Source organism: Syngnathus typhle, linkage group LG20, assembly GCF_033458585.1.
Source record: "Syngnathus typhle isolate RoL2023-S1 ecotype Sweden linkage group LG20, RoL_Styp_1.0, whole genome shotgun sequence".
In the NCBI taxonomy this organism is placed as follows: domain Eukaryota; kingdom Metazoa; phylum Chordata; class Actinopteri; order Syngnathiformes; family Syngnathidae; genus Syngnathus; species Syngnathus typhle.
Window position 1 is genome coordinate 7,543,685 of NC_083757.1, and position 19,085 is coordinate 7,562,769.

The window sequence follows — 19,085 nt, forward strand, 5'->3', positions numbered from 1 at the left end:
CCCCCCCCCCCCCCCCCCGGCCTTCTCCACACTTAAAAAGCATGCACGACATCTGTCGCGTGTGAAGTAACAAGGTCGTTGCATGTTGAAAGTACCCCCTTCCCCTCGCGCGCGCACACACGCACGCACACACGCACACACGCACACACACAATCCCCAACACCAGAGCCCGCAAAAAAAAAAAGCGGTATAGAAAATGGATGGATGGATGTAAACGGAAATATTATAAATTTGTTATTAAGGCGCATTCACTTAATTTCTTAATCTTATTTTAATTATTCAAATTATGTCGTAGTTTCTTTTACTGACTTTGGCGCGAGTGCATAACGACGCGCGCACTCCACCGGGCAGGCGGAGCGACGATAGGCTGACGTGCGCGCAACCCTCCCTTCTCCACCTGGTCTGGACTCGCTCAAAGTGGACGGAAGCGCGCGCCACTATCTCCAAACCAGCAAGCAAGCAAGCAAGCAGGCATCATGAAGTCTGCAGGTCGCGCCACGCGTGTCCGGACGCTTCCCTTGGCGACTGTAACTTGACTCAAGTCGTTCAAGCAAGGGAACAAAAACAAACCTCCACGCGTGCTTTTGTGTTTTGAGTGCGGAGTGTTCTCGGATGGAGCCCAACTTTGCCCCCCTGAGACGTTGATGTTGGGGAGCCCGTCCAACAACGGCGGCGTTCGAATGCTGGCGCCGCCGCCGCCATCGCCGCCACCGGGCGCCGGTGACGAGCGACGCGTCGAGTTCGTGGCGCTCACCGCCGTGCACACGGAGCGCAGCGAGCCATCCACCCCAGAGCGCAGCTTGCCGTCGCACCGGACTGGGCTGCTGGGTACGCCGTTGCCCGGACCCCCGGGGCCCCGGGCCAGCGCGTCCCAGACCAGCAAGCGCTTCCGCAAACTGCAAAACTACTTGTATAACATTCTGGAACGACCACGGGGATGGGCCTTCATCTATCACGTCTTCATGTGAGTATAGTCTCCTTTTTACACACTTAAGACGCGAGAAAAAAAAGAAAAAGTCCAATCACGTGCAGTTTGACGTTTCTTCCAATTACGCCGGCAGCATCCCAGCCATGCGTCATCTCCGCAGGATCTCCGCTCTTCAATTTCCACAATGAAATCACGTGGGGAAATTTGAGACATTAAAATCAATCCATTCCGATAGAATTGATGAGGCTAAGAAATCATGCAGCCTCTCACAACATAGCATAGAAACCTTTCTTTGGGTTCGCAAAAGTCCGAACGCACGTCAGGTTGCAATTTTGTCCACTGGTCAAGACGCAGAATTTGTCCTTTAATTGTTTTGGTGTGAAGCTATGATGGGAGGCCACTTAAAACCAAACCATTTCCATAGTTGGAAGCAAAGTTTTCAATTGAATTTGACCCCAGAAAATCCAATTGGCCTTTGTAGCCTACATGGTCATTGTTGACATTCATAAAGTCAGGACATTGCTCAGCGTGAGCACGATGAAGTCGTCTTTTTAATGTCCTTGTCAAATGAAAAACGCTGCGTCAGCATGGCCATCAAGCGCCCGGCGAAAGTCAAAGTTCACTCACCACTTATTTGTAAAGTGTGTCAGCTAGCGTTGCTTTGTCTTTGTCAGGCCGGAGCAACAGTTGTCCTTTGGCATACATGTACCCGTATGCCAACCCGCGAATGCCCCGAGCAGCTGCCGCCCCCGCGCTGATGCCACCACTCAGGGAAATCACGGACTTTGTTTTTTGCGAGCCCGCCGGGATCCGGTTTCACATGCCGGGGAAGCGCATATTGAGAGTCCTATTATGTTGGGTCAGAACCACAAGTTGAGAATAGAATAGAATAGATCTTTATTTGTCATTGTCACATGTACAACGAAATTTAAAAAGTGCCAACCGATCCGCGCATGAGATAAAAAAGAATTAGAATAAAAAGATTTAAAAAAAAATACAAGCTAAAACCCACAGAAGAACATACACAGACATAGTTGGGGGGGGGGGGGGGGTCATAGCAAAGCCTGGTTAAAGCGGCTTTGAGCTTTGCTAATTGAATTTCTACTGTGGAGGAGTGCAGCACTATCTTCAGCCATCCATTTGCAGTGAGGCGTCTAGCAACTAATTTTGTCTAAACTGTTGATTTGGGAAACATTGGCAAATGCAACATGATCAGCAGTGATGTCATGGCATCTACTGTGCCAATTAGAGCTCAGCAGTTCTAAATTCCAAAACGATGAGCTGGGCTTTGTTTTTCAACACACAAAGATGGTTGTACTACAATGGATATAACATTCAAGCAATTAAAAATGGTAAAAAAAAAAAAAATTGTTCCAAACATCCAATCAGAATGCCATCTGCTAAACCACACTATGGTTTTCCCAAATCAGTCTACACGTGTCGGGTTGTGTTGCTCCACTTGAGTGGCAGTAAAATCGGCACGTTTATTTGAAGAGATCACTTGAAGTCCACTTAAAAAGTGTTTCCGACATTTCGGCCCGGTCTTATGGTACGCTGGCTATAAAAAGTCTACACACCCCTCCTTTTTAAATCAATCAACTGCAGGATACCCTCCAACTAAACTTTAGGTGTTCTGGTCGGTTTTTTCCATTGACTTTTAAAATGTATCAGCCATAATCCTGCTAAAAAAATGTTTGACATGATTTTGTTTGTTTCATGAACAATGGGTGTGCAGACTTTTTACGCAAGTTGAATGGCCCCAAATATCAGGAAGACAGGAGGTTCTCTTGAGGGATGGTCAATGTTTGCGTTCACCTTTGACCCTTCACCCAGGGCCGCATACAGCGCGTCACATGAACCCATCGCTCTGCCCGCCTCGTTCCTTGAGACCATGCTAAATCCGTCCCAACTAAACAAAAAAGTGCTCCTGTGGATGAGATGCCAGCCGTGATCTTGTGATTGATAAGTGATTGATTGACAGGCGTAAATAGAGTGACCATGAATTATTGATTGGGGCGAGTTACGGAGTTCAACTCTTATTCATTTTTATAGCGACTTTCTACCTCGGCGTCGTGTTAACACTTGCGACGGTTCCTGGTTCTCGGCGTGATCGTGTCGTCTAGTTGTTGAAAAACTACCGGATGATAGTTAACGTCTCCTCCATTGCAATCGCGCAAAGTAAGTCGCTGTCAGTCTTTGGAAAACATCCCCTGTCACCTTTTATGGCCTACGCTCCCTCACTGTGTGTGTGTTTAGGAAAGCTTGAAGCCAAAGTCCCCGTATTTATAGATGAACTGGGAGAAAGTCTCAACAGAAGCCTCCGTGCACACTTACTCGCAACTGCGGCGGCGTGCAAAAACATTCTAAATGTTGCTGGCGGGCACAAACAGGAAAGGATGCGTTCCCTTTTTGTTGCAGAAACGTGCTCGTAAAATCATATAAATAATCACAAATCAACTAATAAATGAGTAAACAAATAGTAATAGTAAACATAGAAATCTAGTATTAAATAAAATAGGAGTAAGGTTATAAAAAAAAATCAAAATTCACAGGCAGGATGATGATGTCTCGAAATGACTTTTTTTGGGTTTCATTTTGTGCTTTTATGCATTTTTAAGTGGCCATATTTTCATTTGATGTGTTGAAGTCTGCGGCCGGTGTAAATTCTGCTCCATTAACGATGCTTTATGAGCCCCGTGCCTTTAGCTGCTCGCTGGCTGGCTCTTCCTGGATCTCTCATTAGCCGGGCTTCCCACTCTAATTGACCAGCCGTTCTCCCTCCCATGCTACCTCACCGTCTCGCGCCGGTTTTAACTCTGTGCCAAGTAAAACAGGGGGGTCTGTTTTTACCCCACCTAAAAAAATACGATACATGTCCCCGCACCCGTCGAGTCCGTATTCCACCGGGATTAAAGGCGGTCACGAAGGGATCTTCCGCCGGCTGATGAATGACTACGTGAATTAGGAGTAAAGTTTTCCGGGGACGCCAACATTGCCGAGTAGCCGCGCTGTTGACGTGTCGGCATGCTCCGCCCCCGCGCGTCTTCTGCCTTCATTTCTCCTTTCAGGGCTAAAACGTGTCTCGGAGAGACCTCGACCCTCCCGCAAGGCGAGGTGCCTAATACTTGCATGTCCAAGATTTAAAAAGGAGGTGGAAGTTCTGGCTCGGATGATCAGCATTCCCCAAGCTCTTTCTCGATCCGACAGCTCTCAGCCGTTGTGGGAGTTCTGTTCTCCTTACTACTGCCCGTGTTTTGGTTCTCACACGGCTTTAAATCAGGCCCCCCACCACCCACGTCATTGCTAAAGCCGCGACGGTGACAAGCTGGGAACAGACAAAACATTTTGACGAGGAACGGTGACTGGATTGTTTACGCGAGCGATGAGTCGTTCGCCACCTGTGCCACTTCAGACCCGTTTAGGCGGCACGGCTTAAGTGTCGCGTCTCCAGATGGATGATGTGACAAACCAGTTGCAGCGACAGGCCCAGGCGCAAGATGGCCTTTGTGACCCGTTTAGTGATCTTAAGCCTCAGTGGAGGTCTTCAACGTGCTGCTGCCGTGTTTGTTGTTGTTTCTACTGCTCTGCTCACAGGATGACATGAACCACACGCGTATGCGCTCGTATTAGTTGACATTGCCGTGAAAAGCGTGCTGTGCTGTATTCCCGTGTCAGCATCTTTGTCACACACGCTCACGAGAACCTCCATTAGAGCACGTGCGTGCGTGCGTTTTTTTTTTTCCATCAACTTCCATCAAGAGGCGGCGTCCGTCTTGCTGGCCTTTTAGAGACGTTTGCGCGTCCTGCGAAGGCAAAGGCCTCAGTCCAGGCGCCTGGGCCGCTTTTGCGCCCACGTGCTTAAGTGTTGTTGAGATGGTCTTAATTTATGGTGGCGCTCACTGTAAACACGCCAGGAAGCGGCACCATGACGACCGGCCTCAAACACAATCACAACGCACCGGGACGGGATTTATAAGGCCTGCCTGCTGCATGCGTGTCTGTCTGTCTATCTTTGTGTGTGTGTATGTGTGTGTGATTGGAAGTGTGTCTCTGTGAGTGAGTGCGTTTGAGTGAGTGTCTTTCTGCATGTGTTTGAGTGTGTGCGTGTGTGTGTGCGCGTGTGTGTGTGTGTGTCCAGAGCGGCAAGTGCACATCGGGTAAATGTGCGTGCGTCGACGCATGTGTGCGTTCATCCTGCAACGTGTCAAGAGAAAATGTTAACGACCAGTCGTAATTAAGCACGTTAAAAAATGCCCGATTTGCACAAGGACACAATCATCGTTTCCGTTTCAGCTGCCGTCAGACAACAATTCCTTGTTAAAAAGCACAAAGATTGAAATCATTTCAAGGATAAAAGATAGAGTTGATGTTTTTGTCTGCAACATTAGCTCTGATGCTAAAGCTAACAGCACTGTGACCCGCCGTGACCTCTTGGCCTACATGCATGGCCTTGAATGAGCTCCTCCATTTTGCAGCATGTGTGCAAAAGAAGCTTTGATTGCAGCAGTTGGAGAGCTGTGTGAGCTCACAATGAAACGCTTCCTCACACACGCAACCTGTCATACGAATGTTGCCGACAAAGCTGAAAGTGTCCCTGACATTTATCCACCGTATTGTTCGCGGCAGGCGGCCAATTACCCGGGGGACTGCCCGCCGCTGACATTTTAACCGGCACCATCGCGCAACATCTGACGGCACCAAAACAACAGCGACGGCTTTTTTAACGCACAAAGGTTTCTGCAGTTAGTGGTGTTTCTGCGAAGCCCCTTTCACGTAGTTTCCACTCAACAGAAGCCCCTCCCACCCACGGCGTGAACTTGTCTGGCGGACTGCCATTTTGTTTCCGTGCCTTTCCACACCACCGCAAACTAATTGGCTGTTAGCATGTAGCATGTTTGACCACGCCGCGATGCCAAACGCCCATGTTGTGGGTTCTCCTGCAAATAAATTGTTAATCGGCGTTCATGGGAGCTCCCAGGAAAACCTTTTTTTTTTTTAAGTCGCGTCAGCTAACAAACACAGCACCACCCTTTCACCTCCTCCTCCTACTTCCTCTCCATCTTCCTGGGAGATGAAGGGGGGTGCTCCAGCACTTGCTTACTCAGCACTTTTGGAACAAAGCACTTAACGTCTCATATTTTTTGTTAGTGTGGTAATTTTTCCCTTTGCTTTTGTTTTTTGTGCAGTTTGGAAAGTCACCTTGATTTGACGCAAATGTGCAGTAGCGTTGTTGTTTGGCATCCCGTCCCGCAATCCCCTTTCACACACGCACACATGTATGCAGGCCACGGTTCTTCCTCATCATTCACACTTAATTGAATCAAATTGGCGCGCACGCCATCGTGGCGTGCATGTTAATGTCTCTGGGAAATTTTCACGGGGTAACGTGAGAGCGGCGGCAAAATGACGATAAAAGCCGCCTCGCCCCCTTCCTCGCCGGCGTGGTGTCCATCAAGCAATCAGGTAGCCAAATTGCATTTGCAACGCTTTGTTGTCAAAACTTCACATTGCTTTGCAAAGTCGACATTGTGCAGATCAAATCAGACCAGAACGCAAGATGAGAAACAAATAAACAAACAAGCTCCAAAATAGCCCAAATGATCATTTATTTTTTAGTTTTATTTTTGGTGTGTGTTTTTTGCGGTGCTGTTGTGTGCACTCGTACTTTGCTCGCGTTTGCTGCTGCCAGCTGGCTGGAACGCAAACTTTCCACTCCGGCAGCGACCTTCCTGCAAACTTCTTCCGAGGGATAAAAAAGTGTCGGGATGAAAAACAAAAAGCTCTCAGCTGCTGTCTCGTTGTTTACGCTAACGCCAGCGAGCCGCCAAGTAGACCGCGTAATGGAAGCAAAATTTATGCCCTGTTTTAGTCTCCACTTGAAGTGGCCACTACTTCATTCAAGCACTTTGAACACCGACGACGGTGTTGACGATGATGACGTTGATGACAAAAATGCTGTGGGTGTCTTGTGTGTTCCAGTTTTCTGCTGGTTTTCAGCTGCTTGGTGCTGTCCGTCTTCTCCACCATCCCCGAACACCAAAGGGTCGCCAACCAGGGCCTTTTCATACTGGTAACACCCGTGCCCAGACACACACACCTACACATGCACACACACGCGTTTCCTCTCGCACTTGAAAAAATATGTTTTATGTTTAATGGTGTAGAACTCGTGATTGAGCGCAGTTGCAAGATTAAAAGCTTAACATCTGAAAGTGCTTGAAAAGCGCTTGAAGTTCACCTTAAAGAAGGTGTGTGAACACACGCACACGCGCACACACACACATTGTGTAGCATGGTCATTGTTTGCAGAGCGCCGACTAAGCAGCGCGGGGGATTCAGGTGCTGTTGAGCGAGCAGGAAATGACAGAGCCCATCCGCTAATCCTAATCGCTATCCCATAATAATCTTCGCTGCCATGATTCGAGCTCTTGATGGCAAGCGGCCTCCCCTCCGGCGACCGTTGCCCGCCCGGCTACCTCTCGCGCTTGCCGCGCTCCCCCCTTTCTTGTCTACTGGTTGTATTTTGGGCCGAGCCAGTGTGCATGCTGACTTTGCCAGGCTGTGTTGTTTGGCAGGAGTTTGTGATGATCGTGGTGTTTGGCCTGGAGTACTTCATCAGGATCTGGGCGGCGGGTTGCTGTTGCCGATATCGCGGCTGGCAGGGTCGGCTGCGCTTCGCCCGCAAGCCCTTCTGCGTCATCGGTGGGTCAGCCGGCGGCGGAATCTTCCAGGCCCCTCTTTGGGTTGCCCTTTTGATGTCTTCTTCTGTTTGGCAGACTTCATCGTGTTTGTGGCGTCGCTGGCGGTGATTGCGGCCGGCACGCAGGGCAACATCTTCGCCACGTCGGCGCTGCGTAGCATGCGCTTCCTGCAGATCCTGCGCATGGTGCGCATGGACCGGCGGGGGGGCACCTGGAAGCTGTTGGGATCCGTCGTCTACGCTCACAGCAAGGTAACCACTTGTGATACCGGGGCCATGGTGATGACGCCGTGTAAACACCGGCAATTGGCATCCCCATGAAAAAGGGGGCCGCCGTTAGCGTTATCATTAGCATTAAGCGAGCGGACTCAAGATTTTGACAGGAGTGATCGCGAACGCTGACGGTAACGATTACGGCCTTCCTAATGGCCACTTAATGGGATGAAAGCTGAAGAATAAGCCACGGGCGGCCCTTCCGTTGTTACCGAGGCCAAAGTCCAGCGGAAGGCTCGTTTGGCGACCGGCGTTTGTGCTGATGAGGAGGAAGGCGTGTCGGGAAATGATGAGCGCGGCGTTCCGACGCCGATGATGGATGGATGGATGGCGGCATGTGCTGACTTTGCGTGCATGGCTCGATCCGGCAGGAGCTGTTCACGGCGTGGTACATTGGCTTCCTGGTGCTCATCTTCGCCTCCTTCCTGGTCTACCAGGCCGAGAAGGACAACACCGACTTCAGCAACTACGCAGACTCCCTCTGGTGGGGAATTGTGAGTAGTGCGGCTGGCTTTTGGAGAAAGTCAAGAGTTCAAAAATGGTAAAATATGTACTTGCTATGCATGTTTGTGTTTGTCACGTAGATCACATTGACCACCATCGGTTACGGCGACAAGATCCCCCGCACGTGGCAGGGTCGTCTGCTGGCGGCCGGCTTTGCTCTCCTGGGCGTTTCCTTCTTTGCCCTGCCCGCTGTCAGTCATGAAGATGATTATTTGCCCTCTACCCCTCGCTCTTATTTATTCATATTTTATTTTTTATTTTTTTTTAGGGAATTCTCGGCTCGGGCTTTGCCTTGAAAGTTCAGGAGGAGCACCGCCAGAAGCACTTTGAGAAGCGCCGCATGCCAGCCGCGAACCTCATCCAGGTAACAGCTGCAAAAGCGCGACGTGGGCAGGACTCGGCGTGTAAACACATGTATGACGCCCATGCAGGCGGCGTGGCGTCTGTACTCGACTGACGCCAAGCACTCGTACCTGACGGCCACCTGGTACTTCTACGACAGCATGCTACCTTCCTTCAGGTAACGCGCGCCGCTCGGCCCGGCCGGCCGGCTCGCCTACGCTCGCTCGCGCGTTTTGGACGCGCACGTGTTGTAGCGTTAGCTGCCACGCTCGTGCAGACACATGCGCACACACACACACACACGCACACTGTAGTGCACATACACAGTCCATCCCCCCCAACTGACTCCTGCTTTTAATGATCTTCCTCACAACGGTGGATTATCTCCCATATTTGATTCAGTTTGATTTACTTTCTGACATTCTGCCCCCCCCCTCCCTTGCCATTAATTTCATTAATTTGCTGAAAAAGAGAGTGAGCGCAGAGAAACACGGCAAATATGTATGCAGTGCAACCACCAAGGTCCACCAAGATGCAAAAAAAACAAAATTAGGCTTTAGCTTAAGATGTTGGGTCACCACCGTGTGAATTCCAAATTTTAATTTTAGAATTGTTAACGTGACTTTTTGTCAATGTTTACGTATTGCACAATTGGCGTGTCTTGTGGTTCCACTGTAGGTGTCTTCTCTGTTGTGCATCTTCCTTTGAGCCTGATTGTGGCCTCTTTTGATTTTGCCTTCTGCATTCCCTGTCGTTGTTTTTTTTTTTAGTTTGTTTGTCATTATGTTGAATTTGTCATGTTTTATGTTTATTTGTGCACGTGGCCGTCAGAGAATTGACGCTACTGTACAGTCACCTCCAGCGGCAGCGGAACGCCAGCAAGAAGGCGCCGCCGCCGCCATACAGCGCCAACTTCCATCACACGCAGCTGTCAGGGCTGCGGCCCTACAGCGCCCCCTATATGTCGGGGGACAGGTACGCACCTCGCACCGTTGCCCATGTGACAGGGAAACACACACTCGCACACGTACACACCCGAGCTTGCGTTGCTGTGCGTCTAACGGCGATGTAACGCGCTAACTGTGTTGACTAGATGCTGCAAAAAACGAGCTTAAAAAAAAATCAAAAAAAGGAATCAAATGAGGAATTAAAGCACAATTGGCTGCCAAAAGAAGGTTTTATGACTTGTTACTCCAAATATCGATGGAAGTGGCAAAACAAGTGGCAAAACAAAGAATTCAATTTGAAATGATAAGTATTGGTTGAGTTTTTGCAGTGTCGCTGCGTTGTGTCCATCTTTGTGTTCTTCATCATCATCAACCTCACTCTTTTCACTTTTCTCCCCTTTTGTTGTCTTTGTGGCCACCACCATGACACCCACCCAAATGCTTGCCTCCTTGTCGTGTCCCCAGGAGGCCAGAAGCGCCGTGCAGGTTTGTGCTTCATGTCCTCAGCCTCCATTTTGGTGCACCGAGCCTTGGAGCGTTTTAACTTGCAGTGGTTGAAGATTGTGTGATAGCCTCAAATATTGCTGGCGGGTTGGAGGAATTGTTGTTAATGGATATACTCTGGAGGTGTCGCGCATGACCAGAACCCCCCCCCCCCCCCCCCCCTCACCAACACTTGTCCAAAAGTGGCCAAAAACTGCCGTTTGGAGTGCAGTTATTGGACAAAACATTAAAAACATCTTTTTAGAATAGATTATTAAATTAGATTGCAAAAGTAGCAGGTATGCCCAATGCAGTGTCCAATCAGTGTGCATTTGGCAGTTTTAAGGCTATTTGGAATATTTAGACCACCACCCCCGTCCCTCACTTGCCACTTCACCTGCACCCCCTCCCCTCCACACATCCCTCTACCCACCCTCCTCACCCTCTCTGCCATGTGTGTCTCCTCCTCCAGTCAAGTCCTCGCAAAAAAGCGAGGTCTCTTCCGGATTCATGCCGGACGCAAGCAGAGGTATCTGTGCGCGGCCTGTGCCCCATACACATTTGACCTTTAACATTCACACACGCCTTGCCTGTTGTACCGTTTTGGCGGACCAGATCTGTCAGTCTCAATTTGCGGAGAAAATCAGGCCTGAATGAGGAAATGCTAAGCGATGAAGACTTGTAGTATGACATTATAGTATATGATTAGACGCAACAACAAAATAGCAAACATGATTACTTGATTGAAATTGTCATATTAATAAATAAAAAGATATGTGTATTTAATTCACTAATCTAATCGAAATAGCATTTTATCCCAAAAATTATATTTACTAAATGGCATTGTTTTTACGTTCAATTACAATAAAGATAAATATTTTAAGTATGTTTTAATATTTTTTTTCTTTTTAAACTTTTACTAAATGGTTTAGTTTTTACATTCAATTACAATAAAAATAAGTATTTTAAGTATGGTTTAATAAATATATATATACATATATATAAATATATATATTTTAAATTCCTTAGTTTCAATAGAAAATAAAACAAAAAATTGACGACAATTTACAAATCTATGCAGTGTTACAGGGAAGAACAACAAATTTCAATCCCTTTTTGATGAAATAATATTTCCACATCCACAAGGCTTTTGCACGATGAGACAAAATCACACTGATCTCTGGTCCGTGAACATGGAACTCAAACAAATAATCTTTTAACGCGCTGACTTTGTTTTGTGTCGGCTCGCCGCCGCCACTCTTGAATAATTAAGCAGCGAAAGCTTCAACGTATAAAACGCATGTGCTGAACCCGCGCGTGTGTATGCTGTTTTACAAGTGTGACCGGTCCGGCATGTCTAATAGGAAGCAGGCCTGCATGACGTATAAATCATTCAGCATGCCTCACTTTTCTTTCTTTATTATTTACAAGCTCTTAAGTGCACTAATGTTTCTCTTTGCATGGACATTTGCCACCAAAAATCATCTCAAGCTCCACCTGGCCCTTGCCCACACCAATGCGGGAGCAAACTTAACAAACACAGATTGCCCCCAAACACTGGCATTGGATCAGGGGGGGGTGTAGATTTTTTCTAATGCTGAACCTGCATTTGTGTGGCCATGTTCTGAATCATCATGCACTGCCTTTCACAGCCCACTGGTGAAAATTGCCGGCGAGCGTATCGCGGTTTCATCCAATAAAACACGCGCCTCTGCGAAAAGGCGTGTCGCTAATGGAGGGCTGCGTGACGGCGCTTTCGGAATGTCGCGACGGTGCGTTTTTGTTCACCGCTTTTATTGCAAGCGTGCGTGTGTTTGCTCGTGTGCACTTTGAAGTGATTTGGATGCCTAATCTCTCCAACCATGGGATTAAGGGAGCGTTTTTTTGTATTCTTGACGGCATTTTCTTGAGTCATGATATAAGATCAGTCAGCCATTGCCGTGGCGACACTTTTTGGATGACGTGCTCTGTGCTCGGCTTCTTGCTTGTTTGCCAGCATTCCCAGTTTGTAACCCAACTTTTATCCCTTTTATTAGACGCATGGACGTTCCCATCCCAACGGGACCAAAAAACAATCGTGAGCTGTAACGAAACAAGTCTGAAAGTCCAGTCGAATTAACACGAACATGTCGAAATGGTTGAAGTGACGGCCGCCTTGCACCCTGTTCTTTGCAGCATGGGCCCAGCGATCCCGAAAAGGGGGGGGGGGGGGAGCACCTCCATGCTAAACCCAGCTAACCCCTTCTCGCCCTGTCGCTCCCCAGCAGTAAACTCGGCTTCCGGGACAGGCTCCGGATGAATAACTCCCGCTCGGCGCAGGTGATCCGCGGCAAGGCGTCGTCGCCCCAGGCACCGGGTCCGGCTGTGAGGCGCTCGCCCAGCCAGGAGAACGTCCCTGACGCGGCCAGCCCCGGGAAGGTGCAGAAGAGCTGGAGCTTCAATGACCGCACTCGCTTCCGCACCTCGCTGCGGCTCAAGGCCCGCCCCCCCGTAGATGGTAGGTGCATCCATCGCCGGCGCCACTGGTGCCCCCGCCTCTCCTTCCTTCACCTCGCTTTCATGCGTCCCCATGCAGTCGAGGTACCGGGTGAGGACGGCGTGGAGGACAGAGGCTACTGCGACGTGGCCATGGACGAGGTTATTCCCGCCGTCAAGACGCTCATTCGAGCCGTCAGGTTAGTCAAAAGAAGCCTCTGCCCAAGACAATCGTCATTGGTCCCGTCGACCGATTTTAGTCCGGCCTCGCCTTGAAATAAGTCGTGCATCCTGTGTATGTGTTTTTTCGTTCCTTCCGCCCTTCTTGCCAACGGTCCATTTTTCCGGCATTTCTAGACAGCGATGCGTGTGTTACATTTCAAAGCGTCAGCGGGTAGATGAGTGCAGGGGGGGGGGGGGGGGGGGGTTGGTCACTCGAGTCGCAAGCAGCCCTTTGCTGAATTGCAAAATAAATTGAGAAAGTCAAAAGCAAGCTGACTGGCGCAAGGTTCTTTTTTTCATCTGGTCGATCGGGTTGTCATTTGCTGCAAATATGTCGACTCACAAGAGCTCAAGTTTCTTCCCCAAATTCTTATTTTTTTGCCTGCCAGACGTGTCCATGAAGGTCTATTGTCTTCTCTTGAAGTGTCCGTTAGTAGCCGCGATGGTGCGACGGCTGCTCAAGCCGTTTCCTGACTTGCTGACGCGGCAAATCCTGATGAGCTAAATGTCTCATCTTTATCGTCAGAATATCTGCGCTTGGCTCTTTTTGATGAGCCTGTTTGTGAACGATAAGGTCATTGGAGACTCTAATTAATCTTCGGCGGCGGGGCTTTTATTGTTCACTCGTGAGTTGGTGGGGGTGAGGGTGGGGTCATGTGTCAGGAAGCGCCCAACGAACGTTTCTCTTTGCCTGCGTGTCGGCAGAATTTTGAAGTTCCTGGTGGCCAAGAGGAAGTTCAAGGAGACGCTGCGTCCATATGACGTCAAAGACGTCATCGAGCAGTACTCGGCGGGACACCTGGACATGCTGGGCCGCATTAAGAGCCTGCAGATGCGGTAGGCTGCGAGGACGAAGAAAGGAGGAGATGAGTTTGAGGAATGTGCATCCCCTCTCGTCCAGGGTGGACCAGATCATCGGGCGAGGCGCCGTCCAGGCCGACAAGAAGGCACGCCTGGAAAAGGGCGAAAAGACCCCGCTGGAACTGGACTCCCTGGACGAGCTCAGCATGATGGGACGCGTGGTCAAAGTGGAGAAACAGGTATAAGAAATCAAATGCCTCTCCTCAAGGTTGTCCGCGTCATGATATGTATGCAAGGAGAAGAATGGTGCAACATAGGTCTGCTTGGCTCCTTGTCCAGATTCAGTCCATCGAAAACAAGCTGGACCTTTTGCTCAACTTGTACTCGACGTGCCTGAAGAAAGGCTCGTCTTCGCAGCTGGCGCTGTCCTCTCTGCTGCTGGATGCCGAGATGACGTCGGACTACCACAGCCCGACCGACCAAAGAGACCTCTTCCCCTCGGCCAACACGCTCTCGCAGTCCGACAGCGCCGCCCTGGAATCCTAGCCAGACCTTTATTTTGGGTGGGGGAGGAGGGGGGGGGGGGGCTGAGAGCCAAGTGTGCACCCCTCTTGAGGAGCAACGCTCACTTGTCCCTCAAGGTACACTGAACAGGAATCACACAGGTAAGGTCTCCAGCTGAATAGCAGCAAAACAAAAATCCTCTTTTCAGGATACTGTGATGAATGTAAGGCTCTTAAAAAAAAAGAACTGATGGCACCATGTTTGGCATCATGCACGCACACTGGAGCCACGTTTGCGTATTTGTGGCATCCGAGAACGATATTGCATGTGGTAAGACGAATGCACTTGTCAGGGCGGTGCTTGTTAGGGTGACGCGTGCCTTCAGTCGCGCCGACTCCGTCTTCTCTCGAAGGACCCACACATGGACGTAATTCTGTTGTAAATTTAAAAAAGGCAAAAAATGAAGATAGCACAAGTGACTTGTCCAATTGATCGTTGAAGTTAGCCCTGCACTAACTATCGGGATCCAATCAAATAACTCTAAATTCTTTGTAAATGCCGCACCACAACCAATTACGGTATAGTTGCTGCGCTGTCATATTTTGCTTATTGGACATTGATTATTTGATTTTCTTGATACTAAATGTGGATTAATGAATTAAAAACGTGCATTTATGCTAACAAACATTACTTTGCATAAACCCAGATTTTGGCAAATTAATTCTCCCTGTAAACTATTTCAGTTTTTTTTTTTTAAATTGTCTTCATTTACTTAAGAGAAATGTGCATTGTTCCACACCCGCAGTTGAGACAATTAATACCCATAGCTTTTATATTTTATTTGATTGGATCTCGTACTGTCCAAGCAAGTGTGCCTCATGAAATGGACATGACCAATCCTGACACAGCGCATGGCGCAACTACCTCTGAGGCCACTGGAGGGCGCCAAAAGCGTGCGAGAGCGAGCGAGCAATTGCCCGCCTAAGCATGTCTGTCTTTCTTTTTCTTTTTTACTTTCTCTGCACGTTTGATCGCTCATTACATACCCCCCCCCCCCCGCCACCATTACTGACTTGCCGCCAATTTTACATTCCAGCTCCACAGTCCTTCCAATAGTGATCACACCGATTAAAGCAATAAAATGCTAAGCTAGCGATGCTAAGCTAGCGATGCTAAGAGAGCGATGCTAAGAGAACGATGCTAAGAGAACGATGCTAAGAGAGCGATGCTAAGCTACGCTACGACAGTCTTCCACCTTCCACCGATGTCGGCCATTTCCACACTGATGATGATGATGATGATGATGTGCATCTGCCGAAAGTAGAATTAGCTCACGTCTTATTAATTTATTTGTTTCAATAAAAGATGTTTAGAATCTATGCTGTAAACACCTTCAACTTGATTGTTTTGTATTTTATTAGCATTTTCCGCTTCCAAAAAATTCAGTTTTCCCCAAATGTTTCTTTTCACAATTCCAATTTCAACACACATTCCTACTCTTCAAGGCTTCAGAAACTCTACGTTCTCATAAAGAATGCTACCAAATATTCACTACAAATTCTCAAGGCCACAATCAGACAATCACAAACGGATTAATATTGTTCCCATTTGGAATCATTCAGCACATTCAGTTCACCTTTGGAACTTTTCATCGTAAAAATTCCCACCAAAAATTCCGAATATGCGAATTTTTTTTCTCTATAATTTCTATATTTCTTAATCGATTCAAACCATTCCAACTTTAAACTGTTTACCAACGGCAAAAATGGTCCCTCTTGCACGGGGTGTTGCAGCTCAAGGCCATCAAATTGGTAAGTTGACCAGCTCACGCACGTCTAAATTTGCTCGTCAGCGTGAGGTCGCTGAACTTGATTGTCTGTGGCAGGATCCCCGGGACGGACGGCAACGAGAGGGCCGCATTGCATACTTGAATGTGGAGGTTGTTTCATTTGAAGCTCCTCACAGGTTGGTGAACCCTGAGGCGGGGTTTCATCTTTACTCCCTCTCGGGTGTCCTTCAAATGAAATTGGTTATGCGGCCGATTTGTGATTTCCAGTTGTTTTTGTTCCCTCTTCTTGTGTAAGAGCGCAGCTAATCAGGCGTTGCGTGTACGGGCACTTGGCTTTGCCACTATTGACGGTTCATGTCCAGTTCAGCTGTGCCGCTGCCTTTGACCTTCAAACCGTTTTCATGCTTGATCACGTCTCAAGCATCCCTTTCATTTTGTTGCGTCTCGCTCACAATCTTTGTTTATTTTGCCTTTGCTTCCTCAGACGTACGCTGATAGCGTATCTCAAATATTCCGGGAATCCCGCAGGAGCCCGAGCAAGGGAGGGAGGAGGCAGGGCCTTCTTGTACGGATGATGCTAGTGCATTCCTTACCTGAGAACACACAAAGACATCCCTGTTTTTTTAAAATGACGACATGCAAGCTTAATCAAATAGAAAGAAAAAATCTCTGCTGGACATCATTCATAATTGGTAGCAACAACATTTCTTGCCCTAACTGCATCACTTTCCATCCAACTCATGACATTGCGACCCCCTCCGCCAAATGGGAACTGTTTGTCCCGAGTCTCTCCCGGTCGGCACGGTGATGGTCTCGGTCACGTGATGGCGCGACGTCCCGTGGGAATTCCTCTGCTTGGCCGGCCGAAACAACAACAAACCGTGCAGATGTCTTTGTGCCGGCACACGCGTGTTTTTCAACTTAAGACGAGGCAAACAGATGCTAGCGTCCAAATGACATAAAGAGCTTCCTCCGCAGAGGACCGAGTGGACTTCATTCTTGGCAAACATGCTTTTCAGGGAATCAAGTGCTAAAATTAGAATGAAAAACTAAGTCAGAGCAGCTTATCACTTGCTAACTTTTTACTGCAAGTGACTGAGTAATAAGTCATGAGTACCTGGAGAAAATAAAAAAGCATTCTTGGAAGGCACTTTTGTGATAGATTTGCTGACCGACTTATTTTGAGGTATCGGGTAGACTGCCGATACCAGGCATCGATACTTAAAAGAAATTCTGACATCTTAGTAAGTCCTCCTGGCCAGTAGTTGGCGCTGAACCACGATGGCTTGACACCGTGAAGAATCATCTCATTATTTGCCATTGCTATTCGATTTGCTTTTAAATCTGAGGTCATACGTTTTTTCTCCTTGCTATGGTGTGCAATCGTGGGTGACGGGTATTGAGTTAGGGTCTTAAGAGCAAACCCACACTACGCCCATATTGATTATAACTTTGAAGCTTTCACACTCAATATGAATCAAAGGTGACAGACAAAACACAAAAAGACACTCAATTGATTTTTGATGTGTCAGCTTTTATTTGCTGCCCTATGGAAGACAAAGACAACAATGGAACCTTTTTGTTGCGGGAACATCTGCGACGACCTTAGCAAAGAAAATAAGGGCAGAGGCGGGAAAAGGTGTTTTGTCTAAGAGATAAGCAAGTCGAGAAATCTGAGACGCAGAGGCGTAGCCAGGAATTTTTCCAGTAGGGGCGCACGCTCACATGAAAAAAATCGAACATCACCCACGCCGTTCGCTGATCGCCAAATCAACATCCGGGTCCGGGAGGCAAACGGTGAATAGATAACATCGCGCACATAGAATAGCGCAAGCACATTCGCGCAAGACCGAAAGAAAAAAACGGCATGAAAATGAAGAATCGAAAAAGCAGGGAGTCCTAACCGGGGCGCCGCCCCGGCTCGCCCCGGCCTGGCTACGCCTCTGGTGAGACGGAAGGAGGATTACGGAGAGAAGAGGAGAGGCTGGGATAAAATAGCCATGTTGTGTTTCACGTTAAAAAAAAAAAAGTCCTGCTATTTGACATGAAACATTTCAAGTATCCATACACATGCAGTGTCATCTTTTAAACATTTTGGTTGTTTCATCTGCCGCCGTGCCTCGTGCATTGGCCGCCATTAAGCAACCCAAGTACCAGCTCAGTGGCCTAGTGGTAGAGTGTCTGCCCTCAGACTGGAAGGTTGTGGGTTCAAACCCTGGCCGGGTCGTACCAAAGTCTCTGAAAATGGGACCCATTGCCTCCCTGCTTGGCACTCAGCATTAAGGGTTGGAATTGGGGGGTTAGATCACCAATTGATTCCCGAGCGCGGCACCACTGCTGCTCACTGCTCCCCTCTCCCCCAGGGTATGGATCAAAATCACACGGGGATGGGTTAAATGCTGAGGACAAATTTCACCACACCCAGATGTGTGTGCGTGACGATCATTGGGACTTTAACTTTAACATTATCGATCCAAATCTTACATTCGGTATCCTCAATCTTCATGATACTGTGGCACTAATTTGATTTCAAAAGTCACTGTGGAGAAGCGATTTATTTCATTTTGGATCAATGGCAGGAAAAGGCGAGCGAGCGCTCTTCCCAAACGTCTGCGCTTCTCATCAGCGCGGGGGCGTCCTGTTTTTCCCTACGAGTGGTAAACAGGACTCAGTCTTGTTGTTGTCGTTGCCCTTGCCGGCCTTGGCAACTGTGGCCCGCTCAAAGCATCATGGCGGCACCGATGAAAGGGACGATTGTTGCCGAGAAGCTTTAGTGACGGCTCATCCTCACTACATTATTACAAATGTAGGATCGTCGGCGAGCACAATGTATTGACTAGCGTTAGCCAAATAGCATAGTTGAATTTGAATTTCAGGAAACAAGACAAACCTATTCATCAAACAAACAACAATTCAATCTTTGCGGCTTAGGCTTCCAGTTTTGCTTTGACAATCACGTGTGTGTGTGTGCATGTGCTACCCGCGTTGTCGACACAATTGTCGGAAATGACCATCGACAGCAAATGCTGATGTTTGATGTCATTGTGTTTTTTTTTTTGTTTTTTTGTCAGTGCAGCATATGGAATGTCTTACGACACTCCTTCGCCTACACGACTT

At 48.2% G+C, this 19,085-nt stretch overlaps 1 protein-coding gene across 8 annotated transcripts; it reads left to right on the forward strand.

Annotated features, from left to right (window-relative positions):
* Positions 1-397: 397 nt before the first annotated feature.
* On the forward strand, positions 398-15,558 carry LOC133144820 (potassium voltage-gated channel subfamily KQT member 4). Of its 8 annotated transcripts, XM_061267774.1 has the most exons (16): positions 398-964; positions 6,908-6,998; positions 7,504-7,630; positions 7,705-7,880; positions 8,273-8,395; positions 8,486-8,596; positions 8,674-8,769; positions 8,837-8,925; positions 9,579-9,722; positions 10,160-10,180; positions 10,650-10,706; positions 12,442-12,674; positions 12,753-12,852; positions 13,580-13,711; positions 13,776-13,914; positions 14,015-15,558. In XM_061267774.1, exons 1-16 carry the CDS (start codon positions 645-647, stop codon positions 14,219-14,221), a joined length of 2,166 nt encoding a protein of 721 aa, XP_061123758.1. In that variant the 5' UTR covers positions 398-644; the 3' UTR covers positions 14,222-15,558. The 8 variants fall into 8 exon arrangements, with proteins under 8 accessions (XP_061123758.1, XP_061123760.1, XP_061123761.1 ...); XM_061267776.1 differs by lacking the exon at positions 10,650-10,706; XM_061267777.1 differs by lacking the exon at positions 10,650-10,706 and having other exon boundaries at positions 12,445-12,674.
* Positions 15,559-19,085: the final 3,527 nt, after the last annotated feature.